Source organism: Kwoniella mangroviensis, chromosome 3, assembly GCF_000507465.2.
Source record: "Kwoniella mangroviensis CBS 8507 chromosome 3, whole genome shotgun sequence".
In the NCBI taxonomy this organism is placed as follows: Eukaryota; Fungi; Basidiomycota; class Tremellomycetes; order Tremellales; family Cryptococcaceae; genus Kwoniella; species Kwoniella mangrovensis.
This window is the reverse complement of record NC_088829.1, coordinates 49,477-75,608: the sequence shown is the minus strand read 5'-3', so window position 1 is coordinate 75,608 and position 26,132 is coordinate 49,477. Positions and strand designations below refer to the sequence as shown.

General features: G+C 46.1%; 13 protein-coding genes across 13 annotated transcripts; 8 read left to right on the top strand and 5 right to left on the bottom strand.

The window, feature by feature from the left end:
• Window positions 1–97: 97 nt before the first annotated feature.
• I203_107847 (uncharacterized protein) lies at window positions 98–2,070 on the bottom strand (the record flags this gene model as incomplete). The annotated part of the gene is made up of 8 exons (XM_019151386.1): window positions 98–407; window positions 478–740; window positions 802–1,009; window positions 1,063–1,193; window positions 1,246–1,282; window positions 1,346–1,524; window positions 1,609–1,750; window positions 1,907–2,070. The coding sequence occupies 8 exons, from the start codon at window positions 2,068–2,070 to the stop codon at window positions 98–100; spliced, it is 1,434 nt and encodes a 477-aa protein (XP_018999281.1).
• Window positions 2,071–3,395: 1,325 nt separating this feature from the next.
• I203_107846 (uncharacterized protein) lies at window positions 3,396–3,903 on the top strand (the record flags this gene model as incomplete). The annotated part of the gene is made up of 3 exons (XM_065518270.1): window positions 3,396–3,444; window positions 3,496–3,813; window positions 3,863–3,903. The coding sequence occupies 3 exons, from the start codon at window positions 3,396–3,398 to the stop codon at window positions 3,901–3,903; spliced, it is 408 nt and encodes a 135-aa protein (XP_065372635.1).
• Window positions 3,904–4,067: 164 nt separating this feature from the next.
• I203_107845 (uncharacterized protein) lies at window positions 4,068–4,568 on the top strand (the record flags this gene model as incomplete). Its single annotated transcript, XM_065518269.1, has 4 exons — window positions 4,068–4,092; window positions 4,149–4,344; window positions 4,395–4,422; window positions 4,512–4,568. 4 exons carry the CDS (start codon window positions 4,068–4,070, stop codon window positions 4,566–4,568), a joined length of 306 nt encoding a protein of 101 aa, XP_065372634.1.
• Window positions 4,569–5,572: 1,004 nt separating this feature from the next.
• Window positions 5,573–6,268, top strand: I203_107844 (uncharacterized protein; the record flags this gene model as incomplete). The annotated part of the gene is made up of 4 exons (XM_019151384.1): window positions 5,573–5,743; window positions 5,806–5,935; window positions 6,001–6,155; window positions 6,224–6,268. 4 exons carry the CDS (start codon window positions 5,573–5,575, stop codon window positions 6,266–6,268), a joined length of 501 nt encoding a protein of 166 aa, XP_018999279.1.
• Window positions 6,269–6,970: 702 nt separating this feature from the next.
• On the top strand, window positions 6,971–8,523 carry I203_107843 (uncharacterized protein; the record flags this gene model as incomplete). The annotated part of the gene is made up of 3 exons (XM_019151383.1): window positions 6,971–6,995; window positions 7,044–8,293; window positions 8,347–8,523. 3 exons carry the CDS (start codon window positions 6,971–6,973, stop codon window positions 8,521–8,523), a joined length of 1,452 nt encoding a protein of 483 aa, XP_018999278.1.
• A 1,735-nt stretch (window positions 8,524–10,258) lies between these two features.
• Window positions 10,259–11,055, bottom strand: I203_107842 (uncharacterized protein; the record flags this gene model as incomplete). Its single annotated transcript, XM_065518268.1, has 6 exons — window positions 10,259–10,261; window positions 10,317–10,419; window positions 10,477–10,544; window positions 10,610–10,664; window positions 10,713–10,806; window positions 10,863–11,055. The coding sequence occupies 6 exons, from the start codon at window positions 11,053–11,055 to the stop codon at window positions 10,259–10,261; spliced, it is 516 nt and encodes a 171-aa protein (XP_065372633.1).
• Window positions 11,056–11,512: 457 nt separating this feature from the next.
• I203_107841 (uncharacterized protein) lies at window positions 11,513–13,436 on the bottom strand (the record flags this gene model as incomplete). The annotated part of the gene is made up of 16 exons (XM_065518267.1): window positions 11,513–11,540; window positions 11,601–11,664; window positions 11,717–11,907; window positions 11,959–12,056; window positions 12,111–12,211; window positions 12,263–12,294; window positions 12,354–12,412; window positions 12,464–12,494; window positions 12,547–12,587; window positions 12,658–12,729; window positions 12,776–12,808; window positions 12,862–12,916; window positions 12,971–13,115; window positions 13,170–13,249; window positions 13,305–13,347; window positions 13,403–13,436. The coding sequence occupies 16 exons, from the start codon at window positions 13,434–13,436 to the stop codon at window positions 11,513–11,515; spliced, it is 1,107 nt and encodes a 368-aa protein (XP_065372632.1).
• Window positions 13,437–13,829: 393 nt separating this feature from the next.
• Window positions 13,830–15,466, bottom strand: I203_107840 (uncharacterized protein; the record flags this gene model as incomplete). Its single annotated transcript, XM_019151380.1, has 7 exons — window positions 13,830–14,074; window positions 14,166–14,225; window positions 14,285–14,419; window positions 14,499–14,736; window positions 14,820–14,857; window positions 14,947–15,078; window positions 15,235–15,466. 7 exons carry the CDS (start codon window positions 15,464–15,466, stop codon window positions 13,830–13,832), a joined length of 1,080 nt encoding a protein of 359 aa, XP_018999275.1.
• A 351-nt stretch (window positions 15,467–15,817) lies between these two features.
• I203_107839 (uncharacterized protein) lies at window positions 15,818–18,647 on the bottom strand (the record flags this gene model as incomplete). Its single annotated transcript, XM_019151379.1, has 10 exons — window positions 15,818–16,132; window positions 16,210–16,506; window positions 16,573–16,656; window positions 16,726–16,745; window positions 16,805–16,867; window positions 16,930–16,975; window positions 17,031–17,264; window positions 17,357–17,707; window positions 17,817–18,480; window positions 18,538–18,647. The coding sequence occupies 10 exons, from the start codon at window positions 18,645–18,647 to the stop codon at window positions 15,818–15,820; spliced, it is 2,184 nt and encodes a 727-aa protein (XP_018999274.1).
• A 327-nt stretch (window positions 18,648–18,974) lies between these two features.
• Window positions 18,975–20,937, top strand: I203_107838 (protein transporter SEC61 subunit alpha; the record flags this gene model as incomplete). Its single annotated transcript, XM_065518266.1, has 7 exons — window positions 18,975–18,981; window positions 19,069–19,136; window positions 19,202–19,481; window positions 19,653–20,275; window positions 20,354–20,744; window positions 20,807–20,866; window positions 20,930–20,937. The coding sequence occupies 7 exons, from the start codon at window positions 18,975–18,977 to the stop codon at window positions 20,935–20,937; spliced, it is 1,437 nt and encodes a 478-aa protein (XP_065372631.1).
• An 888-nt stretch (window positions 20,938–21,825) lies between these two features.
• Window positions 21,826–23,249, top strand: I203_107837 (1-aminocyclopropane-1-carboxylate deaminase; the record flags this gene model as incomplete). The annotated part of the gene is made up of 6 exons (XM_019151377.1): window positions 21,826–21,885; window positions 21,948–22,073; window positions 22,150–22,270; window positions 22,376–22,559; window positions 22,626–22,999; window positions 23,074–23,249. The coding sequence occupies 6 exons, from the start codon at window positions 21,826–21,828 to the stop codon at window positions 23,247–23,249; spliced, it is 1,041 nt and encodes a 346-aa protein (XP_018999272.1).
• Window positions 23,250–23,535: 286 nt separating this feature from the next.
• Window positions 23,536–24,463, top strand: I203_107836 (uncharacterized protein; the record flags this gene model as incomplete). Its single annotated transcript, XM_019151376.1, has 4 exons — window positions 23,536–23,583; window positions 23,680–23,792; window positions 23,934–24,274; window positions 24,432–24,463. The coding sequence occupies 4 exons, from the start codon at window positions 23,536–23,538 to the stop codon at window positions 24,461–24,463; spliced, it is 534 nt and encodes a 177-aa protein (XP_018999271.1).
• Window positions 24,464–25,200: 737 nt separating this feature from the next.
• I203_107835 (uncharacterized protein) lies at window positions 25,201–25,851 on the top strand (the record flags this gene model as incomplete). The annotated part of the gene is made up of 3 exons (XM_019151375.1): window positions 25,201–25,529; window positions 25,614–25,750; window positions 25,835–25,851. 3 exons carry the CDS (start codon window positions 25,201–25,203, stop codon window positions 25,849–25,851), a joined length of 483 nt encoding a protein of 160 aa, XP_018999270.1.
• Between the last annotated feature and the right edge of the window lie 281 nt (window positions 25,852–26,132).

Sequence of the window (26,132 nt, the reverse complement as noted above, 5' to 3'; positions counted from 1 at the left end):
TCGTACAATTTTAAGAAAACTTCATTTTTGAACAGGACTTTTCACCTCTTAACTCAAATGTACCATCATCTAGACTCTACTCTGCTCCACAGACACTCTACCACCTGGTACCCCGTTGAGGGATGCCGGCAAAACCTTTATCTTGGTACCTCCATTTAGCGAGTGCTACCAAAATCGCCGCAAATCCAATAAGAGCTGTGGTGATTGAAAAACCAGTCACATATTGAGGTGCGTCAGACGAAGGCCAGAAGAAAGAGCCGTAGACGCTACTCAAATTCCCTACACCGTTAATTAAAGCAATTGATATGGCACGAGGCTCCCTTCCATCGAACATGGTCACCATCCAACTGAGGAAGATGGGAACCGAGGTCCAGATGGCCGCTCCTCCAAAACAGATGAAGGTGTATCTGGTGCCACTTGTCAGCATCGCTCTTTCTGTAGGAGAGATGATAGATCAAACGGCTAGTCAAGACTCACCTGACAGCATTGTTATGGACCGTAACGCAAATGATGAAGCTGATAATGCCGCAGAGACAAGCGCCAATTACGGTGTATGCCTTTTGACCGGTTCGGTCGGCGTTCCAACCGTTAATGACCGAGATGACGAGCGCAACACAGTAGATCGGAGTAGTCATGAACTGAGCCTTTCGACCTTTGTATCCCAAACTGGTCATGAGAGTAGGGAAGAAGTACGAGATAGTTCCAACACTGTTTAAGACGTTGTAGATGAGCATGAAAACCTATTGATCCAAAAACCCGTTAGTGCCACACTCGATTAAACTGTGATTGGACTGGACGTACCCATGTCTTTGGATCCTTGAGGGCTATTTTGAAAGCCTGCCAGTGCGACATGTGCTCTCCCTCTTCATCTCGTCCAGTTCCGAGTCTAGCTACTGCCAATTCTCGCTCGGAATCTGAGAGCCATTTGGTCGTAGTGGGATAGTTGGGTAAAACAAAATATGCCACACATGCTATGACGACCGTTGCCAATCCCTCGATGATGAATAGCCTATCGACAGCTCAGCGACAGATCAACGACACTTGGTGAAAGTGAAAGCTCACCATTGCCAACCTCGAGTACCTGCTACACCCTCCATACCCTCGATGATACCTCCTGCCAGAAGTCCTCCGAAAGCTCCGGAGACCAAAGAGGCGGTATAGAATAAAGCAATTCGCTTCGACATTTCCACAGGCTAGACAGATGTCAGGGCAGGTTCAAAAATCATGTCACGGCTGTAGACTCACTTTGTACCAACAAGACATGAGAAGCATGACTCCGGGACTGACACGCAGAAGAAAGGTCTATCAGCTGGATGCGAAAATCAATTTCTTGTGGCATACTCACAAGAATCCTGCCTCTACCAGTCCCAGTACCAGTCGAAAAGCTACCATCCCACCGAGTGAGTTGACACCTTTAGCTCCGATCGACATCCCTCCCCATAATACCATCACTGTCGGAAGGAAAATGCTCGGTGTGGATCTTGAAAGGATCATATTGCATGGCACTTCGTTGAGCAAATAACCCTGATATCATCACAGTCAAGTCAACAAAGTACAGATAGATGTTTTGACTCTCATCGGCAGATGCATTAGACCTCATGTACTCACAACAAAGAAGATGGACAATACCAGCGAATAGTCTGACGATGAGAGCTTCAGATCTGCCTGCATACCCCCAACCTTTGCGTTACCGATGTTTGAGCGGTCTATATAGCTAGTTGTTCTATCAGCTTTAAACCATTCCAGAAGCCTGCAAGAGATGAATATGTGATGAAGACGAGCGGAGGAAGATGTCAAAACAATCAAACGAAGGTCAAAGGACCCTCCATCTTCCGCCACATTGCTTCCTTCGACCTATCGAGCTTCACGGATGGGTTCAGACTAGATTAAAATTGCGATAACTTACTTGAAGACATACATGATCCACAACATCGGTAAGAGATGTCTATCGATCTTCCTCACCAATCGCTTTTCTTCGTCGCTGCCAGGAACGTAGTTGTAAAGGCCACCTTCATTCTTGGTCGATCCAGCCTCCAACTCCATATGCTGGACCTCGTGCTTGTCATCCATTGTATCAATGTACGTTCGTATTGCTATTTGAATTGTATGGTGGGGTCGCGATAGCCAAATGTGGGGACGAAGCCGATCTCCTAATACTGCATGGGGACCCTTTTATATTCAGCTAGGTCTACGGATTAATATCGATCCGATCCTCTTGGTGCTGTCATTTGTATATTTAGCGTGGTGGGAAGATCAAGGATTGCTGAACTTAGTTTGTACCAAGTTACCAAAAATACACATGATCACTTCAAATACCGTAGGGTTGCAATACCGTCGGTAACCCTACAAAGCCTAAGGTGGAGGACCATGGGGGAATGATTAAGGTCCGGGACCGGACGATGGGGTCAGCTGATTAGTTCACTTTCTTGGCGTTACCGTTTGATTTCGGCGATTATTATGCCGTAGACACCTGATGGGGCGAAGACGGGGAGATGGGAGAGAGTATGTTATGAGTATGGTTCCAATCTGTGACCAGCATTCACCGGCATTTTGGCTATAACCGGTGATGACTATCAAGCGAGGGGAGATTAGCTAGTGGGACCGATGATAGCTTAGAAATGTCGCACAACCTTACCAATCAAGTCCCACGGAAAGGCAAATGTGTGCGTACGACAGATCAACAGCTCACACCGGTCTCCATAGCGCCGATCCGAGGATGAAGTGTGACTGACTAGCTTACTCTTCGATCAAGCGAAGGCCTCGTCCCTCTCAACATCTGTTCGCGAAGATTACACCAACGTTATATACATGGGAACATCATCAGGAAGACAACACATCATGCATGGGATGGCATGCTCAGGCCTCCCCTTTATCACCACCATTGCATTATCCGTTGTGACGACTACACATCATCTACTGGATCATTCGGGATAGACCGCCTGGGGTACTCACTAGACTCCTACGTCATAAGAGGTTATAGCCAAACTGACGTCTGACCATTTACTGTAAGTTGTACACTTAGGAGTACTCGGCCCTCATCGGTGTCATTTTATCGTGGCAACCCGCTCCCATGTAAAGCTTGCTTTCCACTATCCATTTCACTCATATTCTTGTAAGGTTGACTAACAAGCCAAGGTAATTGCCCAACATGGCTATGGTACTTCAACTAACCACCTTTTTGCAACAATGGCTTTACTCTTGACCTGATGTAAAAGCACTGAGGAGAGAAGATGATGCAGTCAAATTAGGTAGCATCGGTGGATCAGCTATGATCAATGCAGCTGCAATCATCCACCCTGCCGAAACACATCCGGGAGGGAAGATTGTAGCTGTCGCTTCGAGGAATATCAAAGACGCTCAGAAGGCTGCTAAGCAATTTAATATATAAAAGGCATATGGGATGTTACGAAGAGCTACTAGCTTATCCGGAGATAGCAGCTGTTTGTGAGTGAATATTTGTCTGATCGTGGATATCAAGTTCAATCCTCTTTTTAGATATCTCCGTTCCGAATGGCCTGCACGGAGAGTGGGCAATCAAATCGCTCCAAGCTGGGAAACATGTCTTGCTTGAAAAACCATTCACGTCAAATGGCTTGGAAGCAAGAAGAGTATTCGAAGAAGCCGAGAGATGTGGGAAGATCGTTGTTGAAGCCTTCCATTGGCAATTTCACCCTGCGGCTCATGTCGTCAAGAGTTTGATCGCAAGTGGAAAATTCGGTGATATTAAGAGGACCTTTGCGAGAACGACAATCCCCAAAGGTACAATACCGGGGAGTGATATACGTTGGCGATGTTCTCTAGGTGGAGAGGTGAGTACTGCTACTTTCGAGGAACACAAGTAGCTGATGAGACAATCACGCAGCTTTGATGGACGAGACCTATGCGCTTCACGCGACTCGATAATTTGTCGGTGGAGATAACCAGACATTACTTGGTACTGGATTAAAAGCAACGGCTGTTAGTGCTACTTCTAATCATGGAGTAAAGATAAGAGGGTTGATTCAGCTTTATGGGCGGATCTGCTATTTGATTTGGAAGGAGGGAAGACTGTGGATCCGAAGATCTACATGGATATGAACCAGCCTCATCTTGGTAAGAAATCTGCAGGTCTTCCATAACGCCGTCGAATGCTGATATGGTTTTTTTAGCTGTGGTCATTCCTCGAGCTTGGGAATTACCATCGATCGAGATAGAATGCGAGAAAGCTACCATTTACTTCTACAACCACATGATGCCACATTTGTTTCATTACATCTCGATCTACGATAAAGTCACCAAGCATACCACGTATCAAAAATATTACAACTACGGACCTAAGTGCGATCCTCACTGGTCCACCTATAGGTGGGTTCATCTACACAAATTGGTGCATGTCAGCTAAGGCGATATCATAGGTACCAACTCGAAACATTCGTCTATAAAGTCAGAGGACGGGAACCCAAACATTGAATTCAATTACACCCGAAGATAGTATTGCTCAAATGGAAACTATAGATGCACTATACCTCAAGAATGGCATCGGTGTCAGGCTCGTGATGGGAGAGCTGGATCCAGCATCGGCCGATTAAAATTTTAGCTGTATTCACAATCATGTATAGCCAATGACATACCCCTAGAATCAGGACGGTAGACGGAAAGAGGGTCTGTGGAGGACAGCTGTTCAGGTAGATCTCGTGAGAACCTGTGAACACGATCGTCAGGATGTACACAGTATTCCGCATCCGCCATTCTCGGGCTTGTCCCAACCACCTATGTCTTCACTTGTCTGAAAAGTCAGCAGGCGCCAAGAAGGATTTGCGTTCTTATTGCCCGACCCTTTTTCTCGAGGGTGAAGAAAATATACTGTAGCTCGTTACCATGTCAACCACTATAATCATAAAGCTCAGGTGGGTGACGTATCCAGGGAAGAGATTTTACGGGAAGGAGGTTTCGGATAATGTAGTGTGCACGTGTCTGCTAAGATTCAAAAAAATATTTCCGAGATGAAACTGGTTATCACTTGAAGATCAAGTCTTGAGTGTTTAGATGTTGTTCAGTATTTTATACCTACATTCGACCTCTTTCTGCTAAATAGGGTGCGGGATCAACATACCCTAAACAGCTGTGCAGGTCACCAATCCTTTTTGACAGACAAATCTGTCATTCAGCTACAACACTGACTGACCTCCATGTTTACATCGTCCGGAGGGAGTGCACGTCTTCCCACCCTCCAACATACTCGACAATGTTTCGACTCGGACGGATCCAAAACTGCCCTGGAGGTTGATAGAGAGTGATGATGTGGTCGAGGTGGAAGCTGTACAAGGATCATGACAGGACCATTGAGAGGATGGAGACAAGCTGCGGTTGTTCAGCAGCCTGGAAACATGTCTCATTGAGCCCTACAACGATGTTTTCTGGGGTGATACAACATCTATAAGGACAGAGAGTAAGCATAGCCTTTCTGGTCATGTAAGGACATATATAAAGCTCTGGAATGAGGCTCTGAAGTGAAAGAGTGACCTTTGTCTTCGTAACACTCAAATCACTCCGCTGAACTGATATCTCAGAAATCACTTACATCCACTTCAATATGGTTTCTCCTGCTCATAACCTCGGTGCACTCATACTCATCCTATCTATATTGCTCTCATCACTATCTTCGCCGATAAATGCTCAGCCCACGGGCTTACTTCAGCGTCGCACGGCGAGACATGTCGCTCCTAACACATCGGTACAGCTAAAACAGGTGACCCGTACTGAGGTGAGCTACTCTCTTCCTTTATTCCTTAAGCTAGAAGATTCACTGACATGACATATTTGCAGTTGATCGAACGATCCAAAAGAAAAGCTACAAGAACCGCTAAGAGACACGCGGCACCATCTTGCAGCACCTCAGATAACCGACAGATGTTCACTGGGGCGCTAGGTGGTATAGCCGCACCTGCGGTTTATGGTGAGTAGGCAGGCATCGTGTCATATGTAGTCAAGGACCAGCTGACCGCCTAGCAACATTTATAGGCTGTTCTGGTACATGGGTTACATCGGGTCAGAGGTATAATTTCGAGATTGACGCTCTCAATGCCAGTTGTTACAAGCAGATGGATCAGTGCCAATTGGCGGCTAATCAGAGTGGTAATCGGGGTGATCTGACAGTGTCCAATTGCAACGGGCAGGTGAGTATTGTTGAAGACTCTGTGGAGATGATGTGAAGAAGGCAAGCTGATATTCGATATCCGAGCAGCAAGTACAGGCTTGCTTGAAATTAGCATCGGAAACAGCATCATAATAGATAGTTTATGATGCATTTAAGTCGTACAAAAAGGTCTACAATCTACCAGGGTCAATCTTGAGAATAGTGTACAATAATTGTAAAGGCTCTTTCAAGGTGACAACAGAATACAAAAGGATGTGAAAATCTACTACACATGACTCAAACACACTTTCGGGGTTTCAAAGTCCACCTATCATCGCATCGATATGATTCACATATAACTTCATTGCAGATAACTCTTCGGACCATGACTCCTGGATTGATAGGAGAGCTACCACACCGCATATAAGTAATGCTGACATGAACAGAGATGGTAAATCGAAATGTCGGTGGAAACATCTTTGCCGCATAACCTGGAATCGTACCTGGATACAAGCTAAGGGGGGCAACGCGCATGTGACGTGGACATTCAAAGATCAAGAGATATCCATACGGCTTCGGTATGTCTACATGCATATTCATTGCGCTCCTACTGAATAGAATACCCGGTCGTGATCATGCTTTCCTTGCGATGGAGGTTGCACTCTGACTTTCCCTTTCTCCACTGCACGTTTTCGCCGCAGTAGATAGATCGATGCCAGTCAGGCGGGTATAGTCAGTCAATTGCCGAGACAAGATTGCCGAGTTGCATCCGCTTCGCATAAATAGCATGACTCGAGTCGCGTTGATCAAGGTTTCTTTGTTTGCTTTGTTTACTTGATTGCTTAATCATTCAGCATGGTCCGTGAGACGCCAATACTAGGTGGGTCCGACTGCCATCCGCTTCTATATAGCTGACAGTCATCGCCAGGCCTCAGCGAGAGATGGTCTCTATCCCGACACAACGTCGGATCGCCCATTACAGTCGTCTACCACGCGTCCCTGCCTGCAGATGTGATCTCAGAAGACGATCTCAAGAAGGAGGTGGTGAAACTGAGCAATGCGTATCCGATTCTGCTCTGTGGTGTAGAAGGTGGAATCACTCGCAATCCTAGATATGTGAAGAGGCCAAACATAGTCCCAGATGATATAGTGAAGGTTGTAGAGCTGGAAGAAGAGAATACCTTGTCGGATCTAGTGGACAGAGGTGTCATTGAAGGAAAAATTTTCGATCCATCGTCTGGGCCTTTGTGGAGACTTCAACTTCACCGTTTCGCCGGTTCTACGACTCGTGCTCCAAGAGACAGAATCGTGCTACTCATCGACCATATTTTGTGTGATGGATTGGGTGCCAGGAACCTGTTTACAGATCTGCTAGGAAGCCTTTCGGGTACACCAATTCCTTCCCAGCCTGAAGGCTTACCCTCTCGGCTGGATGATACGGTGGATCTGAAGCCAGAGAATGAGGATGCACCTCCTATCTCATCCACCATTAGCTCACACCTCAAATCGATCACTAAACAAGCGACGTCATACGTTTCACCTGCTCCGACATACAATAAATTCCCTCTGAAACCCGCTGCTGATTATAATTCAGTCACCGCTCCTCAGCAGTTCAGTGAGTTCGACCTATCACCGTCGGAACTGTCAGCTTTACTGTCCGAAGGGAAGAGGCATGATATCCCTACTATACACCCCGTCATACATATCGCCTGTCTTGTCGCTCTATATCGTGCCATCACACCTACAGCCGCTTGGACTTTCGACACCAGTGTACCTATGTCTGACAGAAGAGAGGATCTTGGCCATCCTCGAGCCACAGGCAACTATGTAACTTTCCACTTCTCCACCGACCGGATTGATAAATCGACACTATTCTGGAAGCATGTCCGAGATTTCTCCACCGAGCTTCGCCAGCCCAAAACGAAAGTCGTCGCGAGAAAGACCTTGGGCAAACTGGCGTTGATCAACGATGATCAACCTGAGGACGGTGACTCGTCTTTATGGGAGGAGTATCTTAGGAAATTGGTCAATGATCCTAGCGGACCTCACAAACTATCTCTAGCTGTGTCAAACGTTGGAATTATAGACGTACCGACGTCCGGGAAATTAGCAGGGCAGATACAAGATGTCTACTTCAGTCAAGCGGCTTCGGCCATGGGCGGGTGTGCGGTGGTCAGCGTGAGTAAAAGTCGTGTGCTCATTTCAGCGATTTAGCTGACATGTTCCTGCAGATCGTAACTACAAAAGGTGGTTCCATGACAATATCCATTTGCTCAAAAATCGGATCATTTCCTGTCGGTGTTTTTGACTCTTTCTCACAACAACTGAAACCTATACTTCAAGCTGTGGCTCGAGGAGACATTGGCGAGGAGACGAAAGCGGGAGATGCGATTCCTGGTTTGCTTTAGATTTGGCACATACGATGATCTATCAACTGCAGGATGTACGCTTAGAAACCGTAGAAATAGGATAACTAGAATACGAAAACCGCACAAACATGCAGGACTCGGTGCAGATGATACGAAGGGAAGCGTTCTACGAGTTCTACAAGGCTTATGGATATAAACTCTTCCGTTGGATCTAAGGTGAAGATGCCGTTGCTGATGGTACCTTCCGACCTCACATCCCATCTTAGACCTTGAGTCTTTCGACTGGACTGCTATTCAGAGTACCATTTTGACCGTCCTATACGGCTTTGGTGTCAATGATCTCCCCTCCAATATCCGGTGAATCCACATATTCCTCGTCGATCTTACATTTGTGCCTCAATTCCCTCTCATGCAGGAACTTGACAAGGACCAGGAGGACCAAAGTAATGAGAACGACTGAGAGCGGTGTATCAGGTCCACCCCCCAACCATGTGCATCACTCACAAGCAAAGTCCGTTGGGAAACCTTTTCTGAAAGTAGGCGCATCCGTTTGCTTGAAGATCAAGAGCGGGATCCAAGCACTCATGACGTATTGCAGACCGTCACTCATACCAATAACCAGAGCTAACAAGACGACCTTAGCGACACTCGACCCTCGAAAAAGAAGGTGCTCACCTCTTTCCAGTGGATCAGCTGAACAGATTTCGGACCACCAAGAGTAGATCACAGCTGTCACGAGCTGTGCGCCGAGAGTCATGAAGGCGAACTGTTTCAGCTTGTAGTTCTCCGGCCATACCGCTAAGATACCGCATGGGATCGCCTCGTAAAGCATGGGACCGAAGGTGAACCAGAATCTACTCCCAGTATAATCACTGTGGAATCCGTAGAGCAGTGTGGTGACAGCCTGAATGACGGAAATGAAGGTGGGGAGAATATTGATGAGTTCGACGGAATACTTCTTAGTGGATTCTGTTGAAAGGTCAACGGAGCTTTGAAACAATATGAAACAATATGCAAACCTCAACTCACTTAGATAAATCCCAAAGTAGCTGGAACCGGCACACTGGGAAAGCGTCAGCTTACATTACCAGATACCGGGCGAAACGCTCACACTCAAACCATGAAAGATGTAGGTCAATGGGAGAAGGTAGATATCTTGCGACTGGGTCAGCTACGTACGCCATGATACCAGATGAAAAGAGCATGTCTGACTTACGCCAATTGGAGAAGATCTTCTTCAATACTAATATACTGAAAAGACCGTTCGACTGAACTCTCTTGACCCTGCGCATTCGTTCTTGAGCCAATTCGAACTCTTCATCCGTAAGATACCATCTCTTCCCTGTTGTTGGATAATCGGGAAGAACAAAGAAGACGAGTAAACCGCAAGGAAGGGTGATGATCTGTTGGTTGCGACGATCGCTTTGCTCAGCCCATCACCCAACCTGTGGTTCCTTTTTGAACTTACTCCGCAAATAATATTGCAAGACGATAATGTCAGCTTGGCCGATAGCTGTGCATATTCCGAATTCGCTTACTACAGCCATCTCCACCCTTCCATCCCACCAAGTCCGTTGAGAGTCTTGTACACCGCCGCCTCTGCTCAGCATCAGTGGAATTAACCAAACACAGGAAGGAAGTGCTCACGCATATACCCAGCAAGGGCCACACCTGCGGGAGCGGTAAAGTGGAAAATTGCAGGCCTGTGTCGATCAGCGTTGTCGTTCTGCTGGGTAACTCACCTCTTGGCTAACTCAGTAGGAGTATACCGTGATCACTTCATACGATACCGATTAGCCATGCAATGACTCATTGCCATGTGAAACACTTACCAGAAGATAAAGGTCAACGGGGAAGAAAGCACTTTCGAAGATACCGATTAAGAATCGAAGTCCATACATTGTACTCGCGTTTTTAGCACCTGCTTGTGCGAATCTGCACAAGATGTGAGGACTACGAGTAACATGCTCATGCGGTAGATCGGCCACTCACGTGAAAGCTGCCCAAGCTACTTCACATCCACCGAGCCATAAGGAAGGGCGGACTTTTTGCACGATCAACTGTCAGAGCCATGATATACGGTCAACATCGTATTACTCATCACATCGGCATTGTACCAACTCACAGTCGATGGTATTTGCATAAGGGCATTAGCGGCGGTATACAACGACGTTGCATAGCTGAATTACGCTTTAGCAAACTGCCACCTAGCGAAAGATTGCACTCACGTAAGTTGATTGCCGTTCCACCCGAGCTCTTCTTTCAATCCACTGACATAGGCATTGTTGAGATTATTTTGGTCAAGATATTTACAGAAAAAACCTGTCGTTGGGATAGGATTTAGCGGAATGTGGTTGACAATAAAACGGTCAACTCACCTAGACATAGACATGAGAGCATCGCCGTGTCTAACTTCCATAATAGTCGTCTTTCGGCGGGGAACTTGAGATGGGTGTCACTGTCCCATATAAAACTTCTGAACCTCAGCCAGGGGGACTGCTTGGGTTGCTTGCTTATTGCAACCTCGGTGCTTGTTGGAGCCACATTGTCAACGTCGAGCGCGGCAGACATATTGGATCTAGTTGAACGATGTTAATCTAACTTTACATGCCATTCAAATCCCTTCACTTGACAGGAAATCCATGACTATATAAATCTCTTGATAGTCTCTGGTAATGAACAAGCGATGAGGTGCTTTCGCTCAGAAAAACCGGTCTTAAACATGAGATAGCTCGTTGACATGTGATGACGAACGATTTCGTGATAGGAAAAAAGCGGAATTTGCCGTGATCTTATCTTTGTCATGCGGATCTCTGGTCATCGTGATTGGGCAGTCACCAGATTGAATAGCCAAGAGATGAAATGCTCCTAGGAATGTGCTTCATGGGGAGTGGGGAGACGATATCATAGGAAGATCTCAACGAGTGTGAATGGATTTCTTCTGTCAAAGCTTCATGCGAACGGTGATGACTGCATAACTGCATTCCTCTTCATTCCTCACTATATTTAGCGACTACCAATATCATATTCATTCATGCCTCTTACACATGTCCAGACTACGAACCACAATCAGCGAGAGAGAACAGTAGAGCACCATGAGAGGACTTACGATAGACCTAGGAGCGTATGGCTCATCGATGTAAGCTTTCTCTTCAGGGGTGAGTTTGACATCAAGAGCGCCTATATCTGTTTTCAGCTTTTGTTTCGGTGGAAGTGAAGGTCTTCTACTCACCTATGAGCTCTTTCAAATTATCAAGACTGGTAGAACCGACTATAGGAGCAGTGATGAAATCGTTGCTCAACGACCAAGCCAGTGCTACTTGGGCCATACTGATCCTCTTCTTCTTGGCAACCTCTTCGACCCGCTCGTTGATGGCTTTACGAGAATCATCAGGTTTGTCGTGCCCCCGCCCTTTATAGTTGCTATGAGATAGCTGGGTCAGCGATAATTCATACACTTGAATGATTACTCACGCATCGGTCTTAACTCTCACAGTCTCTTCCGCGTTCCACGGTCTAGATAAGAAACCACGACAAAGGGGGGACCAAGGGATACAGCCGACATTGAGCAGCTGAAGGGTATATGTAAGTTTGTATATGCCTTGAGACGTATGGATGATACCCACTTTGAGCGTCGGCATCATCTCGCGCTCCTCCTCTCTATACGCAGCATTGTGGAAGTTCTGCATGCTAATGAATGGGGTCAACTTGTTGTTGATCGCATAGTCTATTGTAAACCGTTAGCAATTTGACTGGGACCTCCTTCATATGGACTCACTTTGCATGGCCTGGAATTGGTAGGCCCAGCAACTATAGTATATTTCCCGCTCAGTTCTGAATCATAGTGCGTAGTAAAAGAGACGCCTCACCTTGACATTCCAATGTATCTGACCCAGCCTTTCTCAACCACATCATGTAAAGCTTGCATCTGAATTCAACATCAGTCCTGGTATCTATTATCAATGGATCAAGACCTTACCGTCTCGGCAATAGGTGTATCGTAGTCGAATCTGTAACAGTCGATCAGCATCTCTAGATGTATGCGAGTAATCCAGCACTCACCGATGACGTTGTAGTACATCAATATAATCAAGTTGTAATCGCTTCAAAGAAGCTTGAACAGCCTCAAAGATATGCTACATTGTCAGCTGGGCTTGCACTCAAATCACGCACCTTTCGACTAAGCCCTCTACCGTTGGGATCGACTTTTGCTCCCGATCCTGGTCGGATGACAGGGTTGAAAAGCTATGACCATGTCAGCAATTGCTGAATTGCAGTCTCGGAGACTTACCTTGGTGAGAACTACGATGCTCTCTCTTGGGGCCTGTCAGATGTATCAGCAGAACTTCAGTGATCGTGGCATTGAGCATCACTCACACCGATCTCCTTGATAGCTTTGCCAAGTACCTCCTCAGACACACCTCCAGAGTACCTATATCGTTCCCCTCTGTTAGATTTCCAATCTTGTCATATTTTCAGAACTTACACATCTGCGGTACTGAGTTCCCCGTGAGCGATGGCCTTCTGGTATGGATAGGATGGAATCTCACTCAAAAGTATTGATCCCAGCTTCGTAAGCATATCTGATATGTTCGATACTGGTCTTCTCATCGAGTACTCATTGTTGCCATCTGACAATCCTCGGTTAGCCGAGCTACAAGGTACAGATGATTTGGCAGACTCACTCGGGTGTTCCATACGCTTCAATTGAGCTGATTTCAGCTGCTGAACACAGATGTGAGGAGAACACTTACACATGCAACCTCTACAGATAGACTGGTCAGTAATGTCAATAGCGGAAGAGTGTATAGATAACTTACAAGATCAATCTTGATACCTTGAGACCAGAAGTTCCAAGACGGACTATGCGAGAGTCATGTTAGCTAGTCTCTTGTGTTTGAGTGATCGAGATACACACCATACGGGATCTGCACTTTGTTTTCTGTGGACATCTTGACTTTTGAGCGAGAGCGAAGGATTTTATTTGGCAATGAAAGAAATCAAACAGATAAATTACTGATATCAACCCAACCCAAAAAGAGGAATGAAGAAGAGGTACATCTGACCGGTCTTATGCGGGCCGAGGAGATAACGTCGTAGCACGTGATGACGAAAACAATCAAAACAACGGTGACGACCGACTATGTCGTCGAGAGTACGTGGAAGTGTCATATATATATGCTCCCAGCAATACAGAAGCAGTCTACAGACATGGTAGACGATGGCAGATTAAGACCAAATACCCCAGTGTATGCATCAGATCTTTATTTGTTATATCCACTATCTATGTATCAACAATGCAGTCAAGCTTTCCCTCTATCATGGCCAGTTCCTAGTTCGATCATCTAATAACCCTTCTCCGGATCAACCTTGTTGATAGGTTTACCTCCCTCGCGTACCCTTTTCACATTTTCTAATAACAGATCAGCTCCAACTTCGAAATAACCTTTTACGTTGGAAGAAGTATGCGGTGTGATAGTGACCAATGGGTGGGTGTATAGAGGGTGACCGTCGGTTAAAGGCTCTGGGTCTGTCACGTCCAGTGCTGCACCGGAGAGATGACCTTGATCCAGAGCTTTGATAAGTGTTTCTAATGAGAGAGCACATCGTTGTCAGTGATTGTCATTAGAACAAGGGAGTGATAGAACGATGAGATCAATTGATGTCATCGTATCACTCACCAGACTTGAACAGGTCACCTCTTCCTACGTTGATCAAGATAGCATCTTTGGGTAACGCCTCTAAAGTTTCCCGAATGGTCAGATGTGTACGTATCGTAGCGGCCGCGCGTTGTGCTCACCGAAATGCTCATCCTTCAACAAATCTATAGTCTGAGGGGTTGAAGGCAAACTAGCAATCAAGATATCCGATTTGCTCAGGAAAGTCTTGAAAGACTGGGGATCATTGGTCGAATAGTAAGCCGATGGGATCACACCTGGATCAATACAGAGTCAGCACCATGTATGATCATAGAGCGAATTAACCTTTACAAGGGTAGTTACGATCATGCTCACCTTCTTCATCACCCGTTCCAGGGATGATAAACCCTTCGTCCTTCCTTTTCTCCCCAGTCGAGTTCGCAGCAATGACATTCACGTTGAAAGCTTTGAGGAGTCTAGCTGTCTCTCTGGCGATATGTCCGTAACCTAGCAATCCAGCGGTCTTGCCGTACAGCGTTCTTCCAGAATTACCGAAATCTCCAGGAGGGGGAGGTGGGAGTTGAGGGATCTCTCGAGCCCATTTTTGCGTATGCTATGAAAGTAGAGCCGGTAGTCAGCAGCAGTAACACTTCAAAGTACTCGACCATAGGTGCCAAACAGGGGAGGTAGACTCACTCTGAGATTATAAGTTTGCAGGTAAAGGTGCATGTACACTAAATTCCAATTCGATCACTCAGCTCTCATCCTTCATGTATCATTCGTGCAGCAGCGTGCGTCATGATATCACTAATGAATCACTCACAGCTGATACTTTGCGACAGGATCCATTGAGGTATACTCAACGAATGGATACCTGACGCAGAGGAGATGGTGATCTGTTTCAAGGCTTGTTCGCTGTTGAGTGCTGGTGATTTTAGAGCGGTATTTGCTCCGGCTGCAAGTGGACAATTGATACATATGAGCAAGGTTCCCTTCACTTGACACGGACTGAGACAAATGGGTGGAAAACGAACATCGTCAAACGGATGAAAAGATGGTATAGGCTCCATATGAGGGATCGCATCTATGGAAGAAGAGTGCTCAAACTCACCACTTGTCAATTGAACCAATCTCAAATTCGGTATATCCTCGAACTTCAGATAATCAGGAATACCCGTGTAGTTACTATACCATACATCTGCTTGCGCCGCCAGCTCCTTGGGTACTTTGTCTTTACCACCTGGCGGGTAATGATGGACCGACTTGAAGTGCGTTTTCACCTCTGCAAGCTTCTCAGGGGAGAGCGGGCAGGTGATGATGAGATTGGAGAGGGAGGGGGCCATCATTATTACGTTGGAGCGGTGATTATCTATCAAGTCAACTGGATTATAGGAATCGAGGTGGTTGATTGAATGATTGCAATGAGTGCAACAGGGAGAAAAGTGGATTGAAAAGTGAGATCCGGATGTTCGGTGTTTGTACGGTTCGGATTCGGGTTTGACCGATGATATGATGGAGTGATAAATCATCATCAGATCATCCAATCACGCCATTACAACTCGTCCGAGATCACATCCCAGATGATAACGCGAACATCATACAGGGTAATACATGAAGGTGATGCGGTAAGATGTGTTAACAGTAAAGTATACCAAGAATGCATGGTTTCTAGCACATATTACAACACAATCACCTCACCCCTGAGCCTCTTCATTCCCATAAGCGTTCGACTTATGTTTGGGTATGAAATTGAACCCATCGTCTACTTTACCCAAGAACATCTCCGAGATCTTGACCCAATCATTGGAGAAAGGTGAACTGAGCAACGTCTCCAATTCGTTCCTTCCCCTGTATGCTGGTGGTCTCTCATTCAACTTGGCTGGCAATCTCTCCAGGATACCCAAGGGGACATAACGACATTGGAAGGATAGAGCTTCACATAAGAATCGTCGGGTGGTGTTGATACCTTGAGTGTCTGAACCCCAGTGGGATAAACCGAATTCAGCGTACTAGGGAAATATAATCATCAGCGAGAAATCAGCATGAAAATCCTAAACTTTGATCTGCTTGACCACCCCTTACTCACCTTTCGTATACCCTCCAACCGCTCCGTAGCGGATATATCCCATTCCCTCCTCTCCTTGATCTCAGTGAAAATCCAAGGTTTGATCAAAGCACCTCGAGCGACCATCACTCCGTCCACACCTGATTTCTCCATCTCTTCGTAATACCCCTGAGCAGAGAAGCAATCTCCGTTTCCGAATATAGGTACTGGTGCTAAGTTGGCATCTTTCAGTGATTCCCTCAATGTGTCGGCGCAGGTTTTGATATAGTCCCAATCTGCTAGTTTTGAATAACGCTGTTGCCTGGATCTACCGTGAAGCTATACATATTTACCCATTAGTCGATGTTTTGAGGGGGTATGTCGGATGAACGCCAACAAACTCACAGTCAAAGCACCAGCACCCCACTGAGTAGCGAATCGCGGTATGAGTTTGTGAGCATTCGGCTTTCCGTTGGCAACACCGGTTCGCTATGAGTTATCATTTTGTCAGCCATTCACTGCTTGTTCAACCTGGAAGAGTTCCATAGAAGTACTTACAAATTTAACAGTGAGCGGTACTTTTGAAAGCAAGAAAATGTCAATAACTTGTAGGACATAGCCTTAGTTGCCAACTTACTATCCCCTAGCGCTCGGTTCATTCCCACCATCATCTTAGCCAAACGTCCAGGAGCGTCCATCACTATTGGAGGGCAAACAGATGTCAGTATGAGCCATACAATTTCAATCTCAATTTCCACTCACAAGCACTTCCGGCACCTTGATTGAAGACCAAGTCGATCGGACAGCCCTGTCATGGCATATCAGTACCGTACTTCGGTTGAAGTGGTATTGACGCCACCTACCATGTTTATATCCACAAAGTCTACTCCCCCATGTAAAGTATTCTTGATCAATTCCGCAGCAGGTACCATCCTATTTGCGAAACCGCCTGCTAGTTGAACACCAAACATCTTTTCACTCTCGTGTCTTCTGCATAAAGCCCATTCATCGTTATGTCCTGATACTAAAGGTTGCGCCAACGCCATTTCCGATATGGTAATGTTCGCTCCGTAATCGACACAAAGTCGACGGAATGGCTAGGTATGATTTGACAAAGATCAGCATGTGCAGGTATACAGTGTGTAATGTTCTGATGTTATATGTAATAAAAAGGTGAACGACCACTTACCAGATTACCAACTGTAGTCAATGGAGCCAGATACCTTCCTCCTTCCCAGTTCAACCTCTTCTTCTCTTCAGGTCTTAGCGGAACATCCATAACTTCGCTTTCTCCAACAATATGACCCTTTTCTTCCTCTTTCTCTTTTTCCACATTGGCCCCATCCTCATTCAAAGAGTCTTCTTCATTGTTCATAGCCGCCTCCTCTGACACATTCATAGCTGATTCTTCGTCCATAGGTGAAACGGCCTTGCGTTTGTTCTTGGGCTGTTTTGAATATTTGGGTTTGGAATTGGATAGAGTGAATGGTTTCTCAGGTTCGACTTTGGATAGATACGCTCGGGAGAAGGGGAAGTCGTACTAATGATATCCAGAATGAAATCAGTATTGTATTTCGTAGGATAAGACAGTGTAGTGTCTTAGGGGCAATTTGGCACCAACGCCAAGAGATGGATCAAAAATTACTCACCTCATTCCTCTTCAGACTATTTATAACATCCCAATCGACCCAATTCGTCTCGCCATGTTTCCATCTACTCCCTTCTTTCTCGCCGGTAGACAGATTGAGTAGCTCCCATCCACCCAATCGAGTGATAGGTCCTGACGAAGTCGATGCACCATTTTCCCCAGACTGATCCTGTATCTTCTTAACGTGACCACCTAAAAATCTACACCTCCAGCCATAAGGACAATAACCCAGGTCTTTCAGTACAGGACACGTAGTCGATAGATTGATTCTACTTCCTATTATGTCTTCACCACCTTCATCTTCCTTATCTTCCGCATAGGGAGGTTGATCTTGGAGTTTACCATCGAAGTTGAGGTATACATCTTTAGGTTTGATGTCGAAATAACCATCCCAACTATGAGCGAATTTACATGATTCACCTCTCTCACAAGATCCGGTCGTCTCCCATGCTTTGCAGATCTTGACGTTGGTCTCTCTGATCACTGGGAAATGCCTAGCCTTGTTCTGGCCTTTACGTTCTTTCTTGTTTGGTTTACGTCGTTTGTTATCCCTTGCATCGCCTGATCCCGAGGTCGTAACTCCTTCAGCCAGATCGTCGGTGTCGAGATTGTTCAATGCGGAGGTGGATGATGAGTCGACAAGGGGTGTCTGGTGTATCAGGTATCTGCGGTTGAAATGGTCAGCTGGTTGTTGTAGCAGTAAGATAAGAGATACCGCTCACTCTGGCTTGATAGGGGCTGTCCCCGCCGGGAGTGGTCTGGCAGACAAAGTCGTCTCTGGCCTGGCCGTGGCTGTAGAGTCTACTGAAGGTGGTTCTGCTATGGTCGACATGGTGTATGGGTGTGTATATGTGATATGTATATGTATGATGGAGTTTCATCTCATCTTCAGTCTTCATCGTTGAAAATTCTTGGGCTAAAATGGAGGATGTCACTATGCGGGGCACCACACTGGCTGGTTTGTGGTTACGTAATCAAAGTATCCCTACCAACCAAAAGCGGACATTGGGTTCCACGACACCACCCTAACTAACAACTAAACATTCCATATCATTCTTGTTCTACTCGTCATATACACCACTCTCATTCATACATCCATACCACCCTCGTCTCCCCTCTGACCAGCTCGGCTCCTCTCTCACCTGGTAACTCGGTCAAAATGGGTTGTAAGTGTGCTTCTGCTATTTATTATCGTCGAGTGACACGTCAAATGTAAACCTTGGAGCTGACCCTACTCTACTCGTATTACCTAGTCCGCTTCCTCGAGCTCGTTCGACCTTTCATGAGCATCCTCCCAGAGGTCACTGCTCCGGAGAAGAAGGTATGCCCACTTATAAGACTGTTTGTTGTGACAACATGGGCTGATGATCATTGACGGATGAATAGGTCGTATTCAACCATAAAGTGTTATGGACAGCTACCACCCTACTCATCTTCTTGGTCTGCTCTCAAGTGCCTCTGTACGGTATCATGTCATCGGACAGTTCGGATCCACTGTACTGGCTCAGAGCGATCCTTGCTTCAAACAGAGGTACCTTGATGGAATTGGGTATCACACCGATCGTCACATCCGGTATGATCATGCAATTGCTCGCTGGAGCTCAGTTGATCGACGTTGATTTCAGCTTGAAGGATGATAGAGCGTTGTTCGGAGCTGCTCAAAAGTGTGAGTGTATATCACTAACAGCGTTACGTCGTTATCATTCCACTTCATTCATCACGATGACATGTCTTCCGTATCCTGGTTCTACCTCACGCTCTTCCCAATACTCAATATGGTCATATTGCTCTTTGTCCACCAACTAGCAATGTCATCATGCTGACCTGTTCACCCTAGTATTTGCCATGATCATTGCCCTCGGTCAAGCCACCGTCTACGTCCTCACCGGTCTCTACGGTTCCCCCTCCTCCCTCGGTCCCGGTGTCTGTCTCCTCTTGATCCTCCAACTCGTCTCCTCGTCACTCATCGTCATCCTTCTCGATGAACTCCTCACCAAAGGTTACGGTCTCGGATCTGGTATCTCCTTGTTCATCGCTACCAACATTTGCGAGTCGATCATCTGGAAAGCCTTCTCCCCTAACACCGTCAACACCGGAAGAGGACCAGAATTTGAAGGTGCTATCATCGCTCTCTTCCACTTGCTTTTCACTTGGAACGACAAGACCAGAGCTCTCAAAGAAGCCTTTTACAGGGAAAGACTACCAAATGTCATGAACTTGTTGGCCACAGTTGTAGTCTTCGCTTTGGTCATCTACCTCCAGGGATTCAGAATCGAAATTCCAATCAAATCTTCCAAGATGAGAGGTCAAAGAGGTTCCTACCCCGTCAAGCTCTTCTACACCTCCAACATGCCAATCATGTTGGAATCTGCTTTGACTTCCAATGTTTTCTTGATCAGTCAAATGTTATCGTCAAGATTCCCTAACAACTTCTTGGTTAGATTGTTAGGTGTATGGGAGGTAAGTCGAAACAAACCCTCTTTTCGCTTGACTCTCGTCGCGATACCCCAATGCTGATTCTCTTTTCCATCACCCTAGCCAATGGAAGAAGTACCCTCTCAACTCTCAGCCGTCTCCGGTATCGCCTACTATATGTCCGCTCCTCACTCCTTGACCAAAGCGATCCAAGATCCATTCCACACCGTCGTCTACATCGCATTCATCGTCACAGCCTGCGCCATCTTCTCCAAGACCTGGATTGAAGTGTCAGGTTCGGGACCAAGAGACGTCGCCAAGCAACTCAAAGATCAAAATATGACTCTTGCTGGACACAGAGAAGCGTCAATCTACAAGGAACTCAAGAGGGTCATCCCCACCGCTGCTGCCTTTGGTGGAGCTACCCTCGGTCTACTCTCCGTCTTGGCTGATATGATGGGTGCTCTCGGAAGTGGTACGGGTATTTTGATGGCCACTACCATTATCTACGGTTGTGAGTGTATATGGCATTCGAGGTTGGACAGTGATAGTTGCTGATTCGTGTGATTCACGTAGACTTCGAGTTAGGCGTCAAAGAGAACTCTGGTCTTGATGCCGCTGGACTGGGTGATTTACGTGGGTTATTTCACTGGAAAATCTCGATTCCATTGCTGACTCGCGTGATCCTCCTCTTTATAGTCTTCTAAGAGTGGTCAAATCTACAAAATCGGTACTAGATGGTTCCTCCCATTGGCGAACATTAGTAGTCAAATGGAGGGATCGATCAAAATCAACGGTTCAATCAAAGAAAAAGCAGAGTGTCAGCGGGAAGCAGAGCTATGGTGAGAGATTAGTTGCGCCGAGTACAATTGAGGAGTGGAGTGTATATCGGAAGATGAGGATGTGAAGATGTTTCACCCTGGTGGAACCGTCATGGCAGGGTGTGCAGAAGCGTAGGAGCAAAAAACAAGAAAAGAAAAGAGACACAAAGAACATCTACGGATCAATCGAAACATTGCATTTTATTCTATCCTCTAACAAAAATATATATGTTATACCTTCGATCCAAGTCGTGAATGAATACATTGCATCAAGGTGGCATTTGATTGAGTAGTGGATGCTGTCCGAATATATCTGGATGGCTTCATGGCTTCTCAACGAGGACTCCGAGAGCATCTGTATTAAAGTCTGATCATACTGTCTAAAACCTCATCCTGTTTCCTCTTCTCCTTGAGCTTCTATCGACTCGATCCGGGCTATTCGGAATGGTCTGAATAGCTGTTTGCGTGCTCATGGACCTTCCCATACATGTATATTATTCGGAATACTGTGTTACTATGTCGAGTACTCGGCTAAACTGTTTTGCACTAAACCATAAGATACCGAGACTCCGGTGAATTCCATGCTGAAATATCCATTCTCACCGTTGATTCGCCCTCCTTATCTCTCACTCCCACAAGGCAAAGCCAAATGCATAGGCATAGGGTACATATAAAGAGGGAATGGGAGGAGGATGCGTGAGGGCGGATTAGACGTATCTTCATTACTGCATCTTATTACTTAAACATCATTCTATTTACTTGCCAGTCTCAACAATGTCCGATCAACCCAAATACATCGAGAAACTACAATCCATTCCCAAAGAGAAGTTCCTCGTGAGTGTCATCACATCGTAGCATGAGTGGGACATCGTAGTCGATAGGATTGTTCCGTACAGTTCGGTCCATCTCCCATTTCCCACTTATCAGGATTGACCAAGCACCTCGGTGGGAAAGTGAATATCTACGCGAAGAGGGAAGATTGTAATTCCGGTTTGGCATATGGTGGTAACAAAGTCAGAAAGGTGAGTTGAACTATTTGATTATGTGTGCATACTGTGTAATATACTCTGAATCACTCGCTGATACCATTGCTATCAGCTCGAATATCTCGTTGCCGATGCTAGATCAAAAGGATGTGATACCCTCGTGTCGGTTGGTGGTGTACAGTCCAACCATACTAGAGCAGTCACTGCCACGGCCGTTGCATCAGGATTGAACGGTGAGTAGTAACATCAATAGGTCATCCTCCTTCCTCTCTTCATCATCTTCGGTCTCCATATATCCAAAGAACCTATCCGCTGACTATATCGTCCGATCTACACAGCCGTCACCGTCCAAGAGAAATGGGTACCCATCGACTTACCTCTTTACGCCGAGACTGGTAACATCCTCCTGTCCAGATTGATGGGTGGTGATGTCAGGTTGAACCAAGAGACTTTCGATATCGGTCATAAGGCTGCTACGGAAGCTGCGTTCAAGGATGTTCAAGATAAAGGTGGTAAACCATAGTGAGTTGGGATTAATGTCCTTCTGATCTGAACTCTGACTGATCCTTACCTCCGTGCAACCCGCAGCTACATTCCAGCCGGTGCTTCCGATCACCCTCTAGGTGGATTAGGATTCGTCAACATGGTCGTTGAGGTTGCCGAGCAAGAGAAAGCTCTGGGAATCTTCTTCGATACCATTGTTGTCTGCTCCGTTACCGGATCGTCCCATGCTGGAACCATCGTCGGTGCGGTAGCCGAAGGTAGGAAGAGGAAAGTTATAGGAATCGATGCCTCTGGTAAACCCGCTCAAACCAAATCCCAAGTCCATCGAATCGCTTCCAACACTGCCAAGCTTCTGGATGAAGATCTGGTCATTGAAGAAAGCGATGTAGTTTTGGATGAAAGGTTCCATGCTGGTATCTATGGTATACCTGATGATGAGACTATCAAAGCGATGAGACGTGAGTTGTCTTTCTTCCCTTGATATATCAGTTTATAGCCAAAGGCTGATACTGATTTGTATTTGCTGCTATAGTCGGAGCTAACACCGATGCATTCATCACTGACCCGGTGTACGAAGGTAAATCATTGGCAGGTATGATCAAGTTGATAGAGGAAGGATCGATCAAGGAGGGGTCCAATGTTTTGTATATCCACTTGGGTGGTCAACCCGCTTTGAATGCTTATTCTTCCTACTTCCCTCATGACTAGAGGGACTAGAGTAGATAGATCTTTGTTATAGTATATAGAATACCGGTTTGGATGCATGCAACTGAGAAAGAATTGGTCCTGTACGTTCCAAATGCTTCATCTCCACCATAGCGAAGTAACCAAGATTAGTGGAGGTGAACCACGACGTGTCAACAAAACAACATTCATCTCTCTGTTCTTGTTGCATCTTCTCGCTAGCTTTGTTAGATCTTTATAACCAGTTTCCTCTTCCATACCCAGTGTTAGTCAGCCTGTGTCACTATATCGAATCAACTCACTCATCAAGATGGCAACAGCAAGCTCGAGTCAGCTACAAAATATCTACTACGAAAGGGTCAGTCAACGATCATCGCTGATCCCTCAACATGTCTCCATCAACACCTCTGTCATCCACGTAGCTGATGACTCAATATCATTTGCCCATCTATAGAAAACAGGTACACCGAGACCATGCTACATATGCAATAGGCCCACTACGACGGTGTTAGCGACTCTCAAGACGGAAGATTTCTTGTATAGTTGCGATGGACATCTGACGGATAGGTGGGTGAATTCAACATCGACACTGTGGTACACAGCTGATCAACTGCTGCATAACTCATATACGGTGGCTTGTGAGTTAACTCCCATTGAGAGACTGACCGTAAGTCCCCTAACATGACGACATTTCTACAATGACCACAGCGCATCACCCATCCCTACACCCGCATCTACCCCCGGTCCATCAGCAGACGACATCAAGAAAGTGATAGCGGATTATCATCAGCGAGAGGCTCGTAAATCTGACAAGGGGGATAAGGATAAGGATAAAGATAAAGGCAAAGATGAGCAAGAGAAGGAGAAGGGAAACGATGTAAAGGTAGTCGATTCACCTAAATCTTCTTCGACACCTTCCATACCTACTTCGTCCACACCTCAAAATCCGACACATCGCAAATTCCAATTACACAGGCATATATTCGAGATGAGGAAGAACGAATTGAGAAGGAAAGAGCAGGGCAATAAAGCAAAGGAGGTATCGAAAGGTGAGTTCATATTCCATATCAGGTCACAATCGTATCAGTTGTGTACATGGTTTCAATGACACTCGGACCTCGATCCCTGCATCATGCACCATGGCATCCACCCGGTTGCTTTGTATCTGTATGCTATCGCTAACATATGCCTTCATCGGGCGTATAGGATTACCTCAAGTACCTCGCACGGCTTTTTGAGTATACCTTCCATCACCTACTCAAGTCTCATGACATCCTCACGATGACTCGCTCCCAACCATAACGTTCCTACAATCTTCCCAAATCAGACCTGTTTCTCGACCACCCTTTGAAATTAGCTCTCCTTGTTGTATGAATAGGGATCCTCAGTCACCAACCACCCTATGTGGAACGATCATGTTCGGAGACCTCATTTGGCATAATCAGGAGATCATCTTGTGGAAGGAAGAGTATATAATATATCATTATACTGACGTTCCTCCTTCTTTCTAAATGGTAACGATGAATTCATCAATTGACCCCTCCGATTGCTTTACTGACGTAGGTAGTACGTTAGCGACGATGACTGACGGACGGACGTATGTCTGCGAGACCGATAAGTCAGTGATGGATGATCTATCTCTGCCAAGTCAGCCTCCGGATTGATCAGCTCGGTTAGGGAAGGCTTGGCCACTACCTCCTTTCATCAATCAAAGCCAATCTTGAAACAATCTCGACGCTTAATTGAGGTATGGTCAGGGGAATATACTGATCATCTCACGAGAAACAGCTTGACTTGATAGCATGACCTCGGTCCAGTATCTTCCCTTTCTTTTCAATCTTGCTACTGGAGATCCGTCAAGTTGACGTATAAATACTGCAGGCTGGCTTGGAAGCACACCCCAGAGCATACTCCTGACAAACTCCCAATATCAGTCACCGTGTGACTTCATTCAATACCGACAGAACTACCCAACATGCTCGTCATTTCCACTCTACTCCCTCTTTTAGCTTTGACCTCCGTCTCTGCCATCCCAACCAAGCGAGATGGCCCAGGCAAGCTCAGATTGAAAGGTACCAACCAATGTCTAGGCAAAGCGAAAGAGAACGGCGGCTCCACAGGTACTAATGGCGTATGGACCGAACCTTGTGATACAGCCATCTCATGGAAGATTCCACCTCCGGCTCAGCCTGGGAAAATCGAACAGCAAGATTACGAATTATCAGCGTTGGATGGGAGTGACGGCGTCAGCGTTGACATTCCTCTGTCGACGGGTGTTTACGATCCAACTAAACCAGGACAACAGTGAGTCAATTTGCTTTCACATGTTTATTCATCTTTAGTCAGTGGATGAGAGGAGCTGCTGATGCTGTGAAACACCTTGGATAGATGGGCTATCAATCCCGATGGCAGAATCTCGATTGGAGGCGCCAAGATGGTCTGCGTGAGCTGGCTGGAAGGTAACATCGTACAAGCCAAAGCTTGTGGCACTGGTGGTGATGCTCCAGAGGGAACAATCAAACAAGGTATGTACAGTATTACAATACATCGCATTACTCGGTTTCACGGCTGAGTATTGGCTGATACAAAACACCTTCTGGACTACCCAGTCTGGGAACTTGCTTAAATCCTCCAAAAGCGATCTGCTGTGAAGCGCCACATGGATTGACAATGGAGCTGGACAGTTGTTTGTAGCACCCCTGTACCTATGTGACTTTTCAATAAGTCCATATGCAGCTAGTATCTCGGGACCGTGCTAACAAACGGCAACAGTAGGACAGGATACGGTTATAACATCAGCACTTCGCAATCTAAGAGTCATGAGTAACATACAGGGTTGATTAGGCAGGATCGACCGCAACTACATTACCACAATATGGCACAGTCACCTGAAAAAAAAAAAAAACC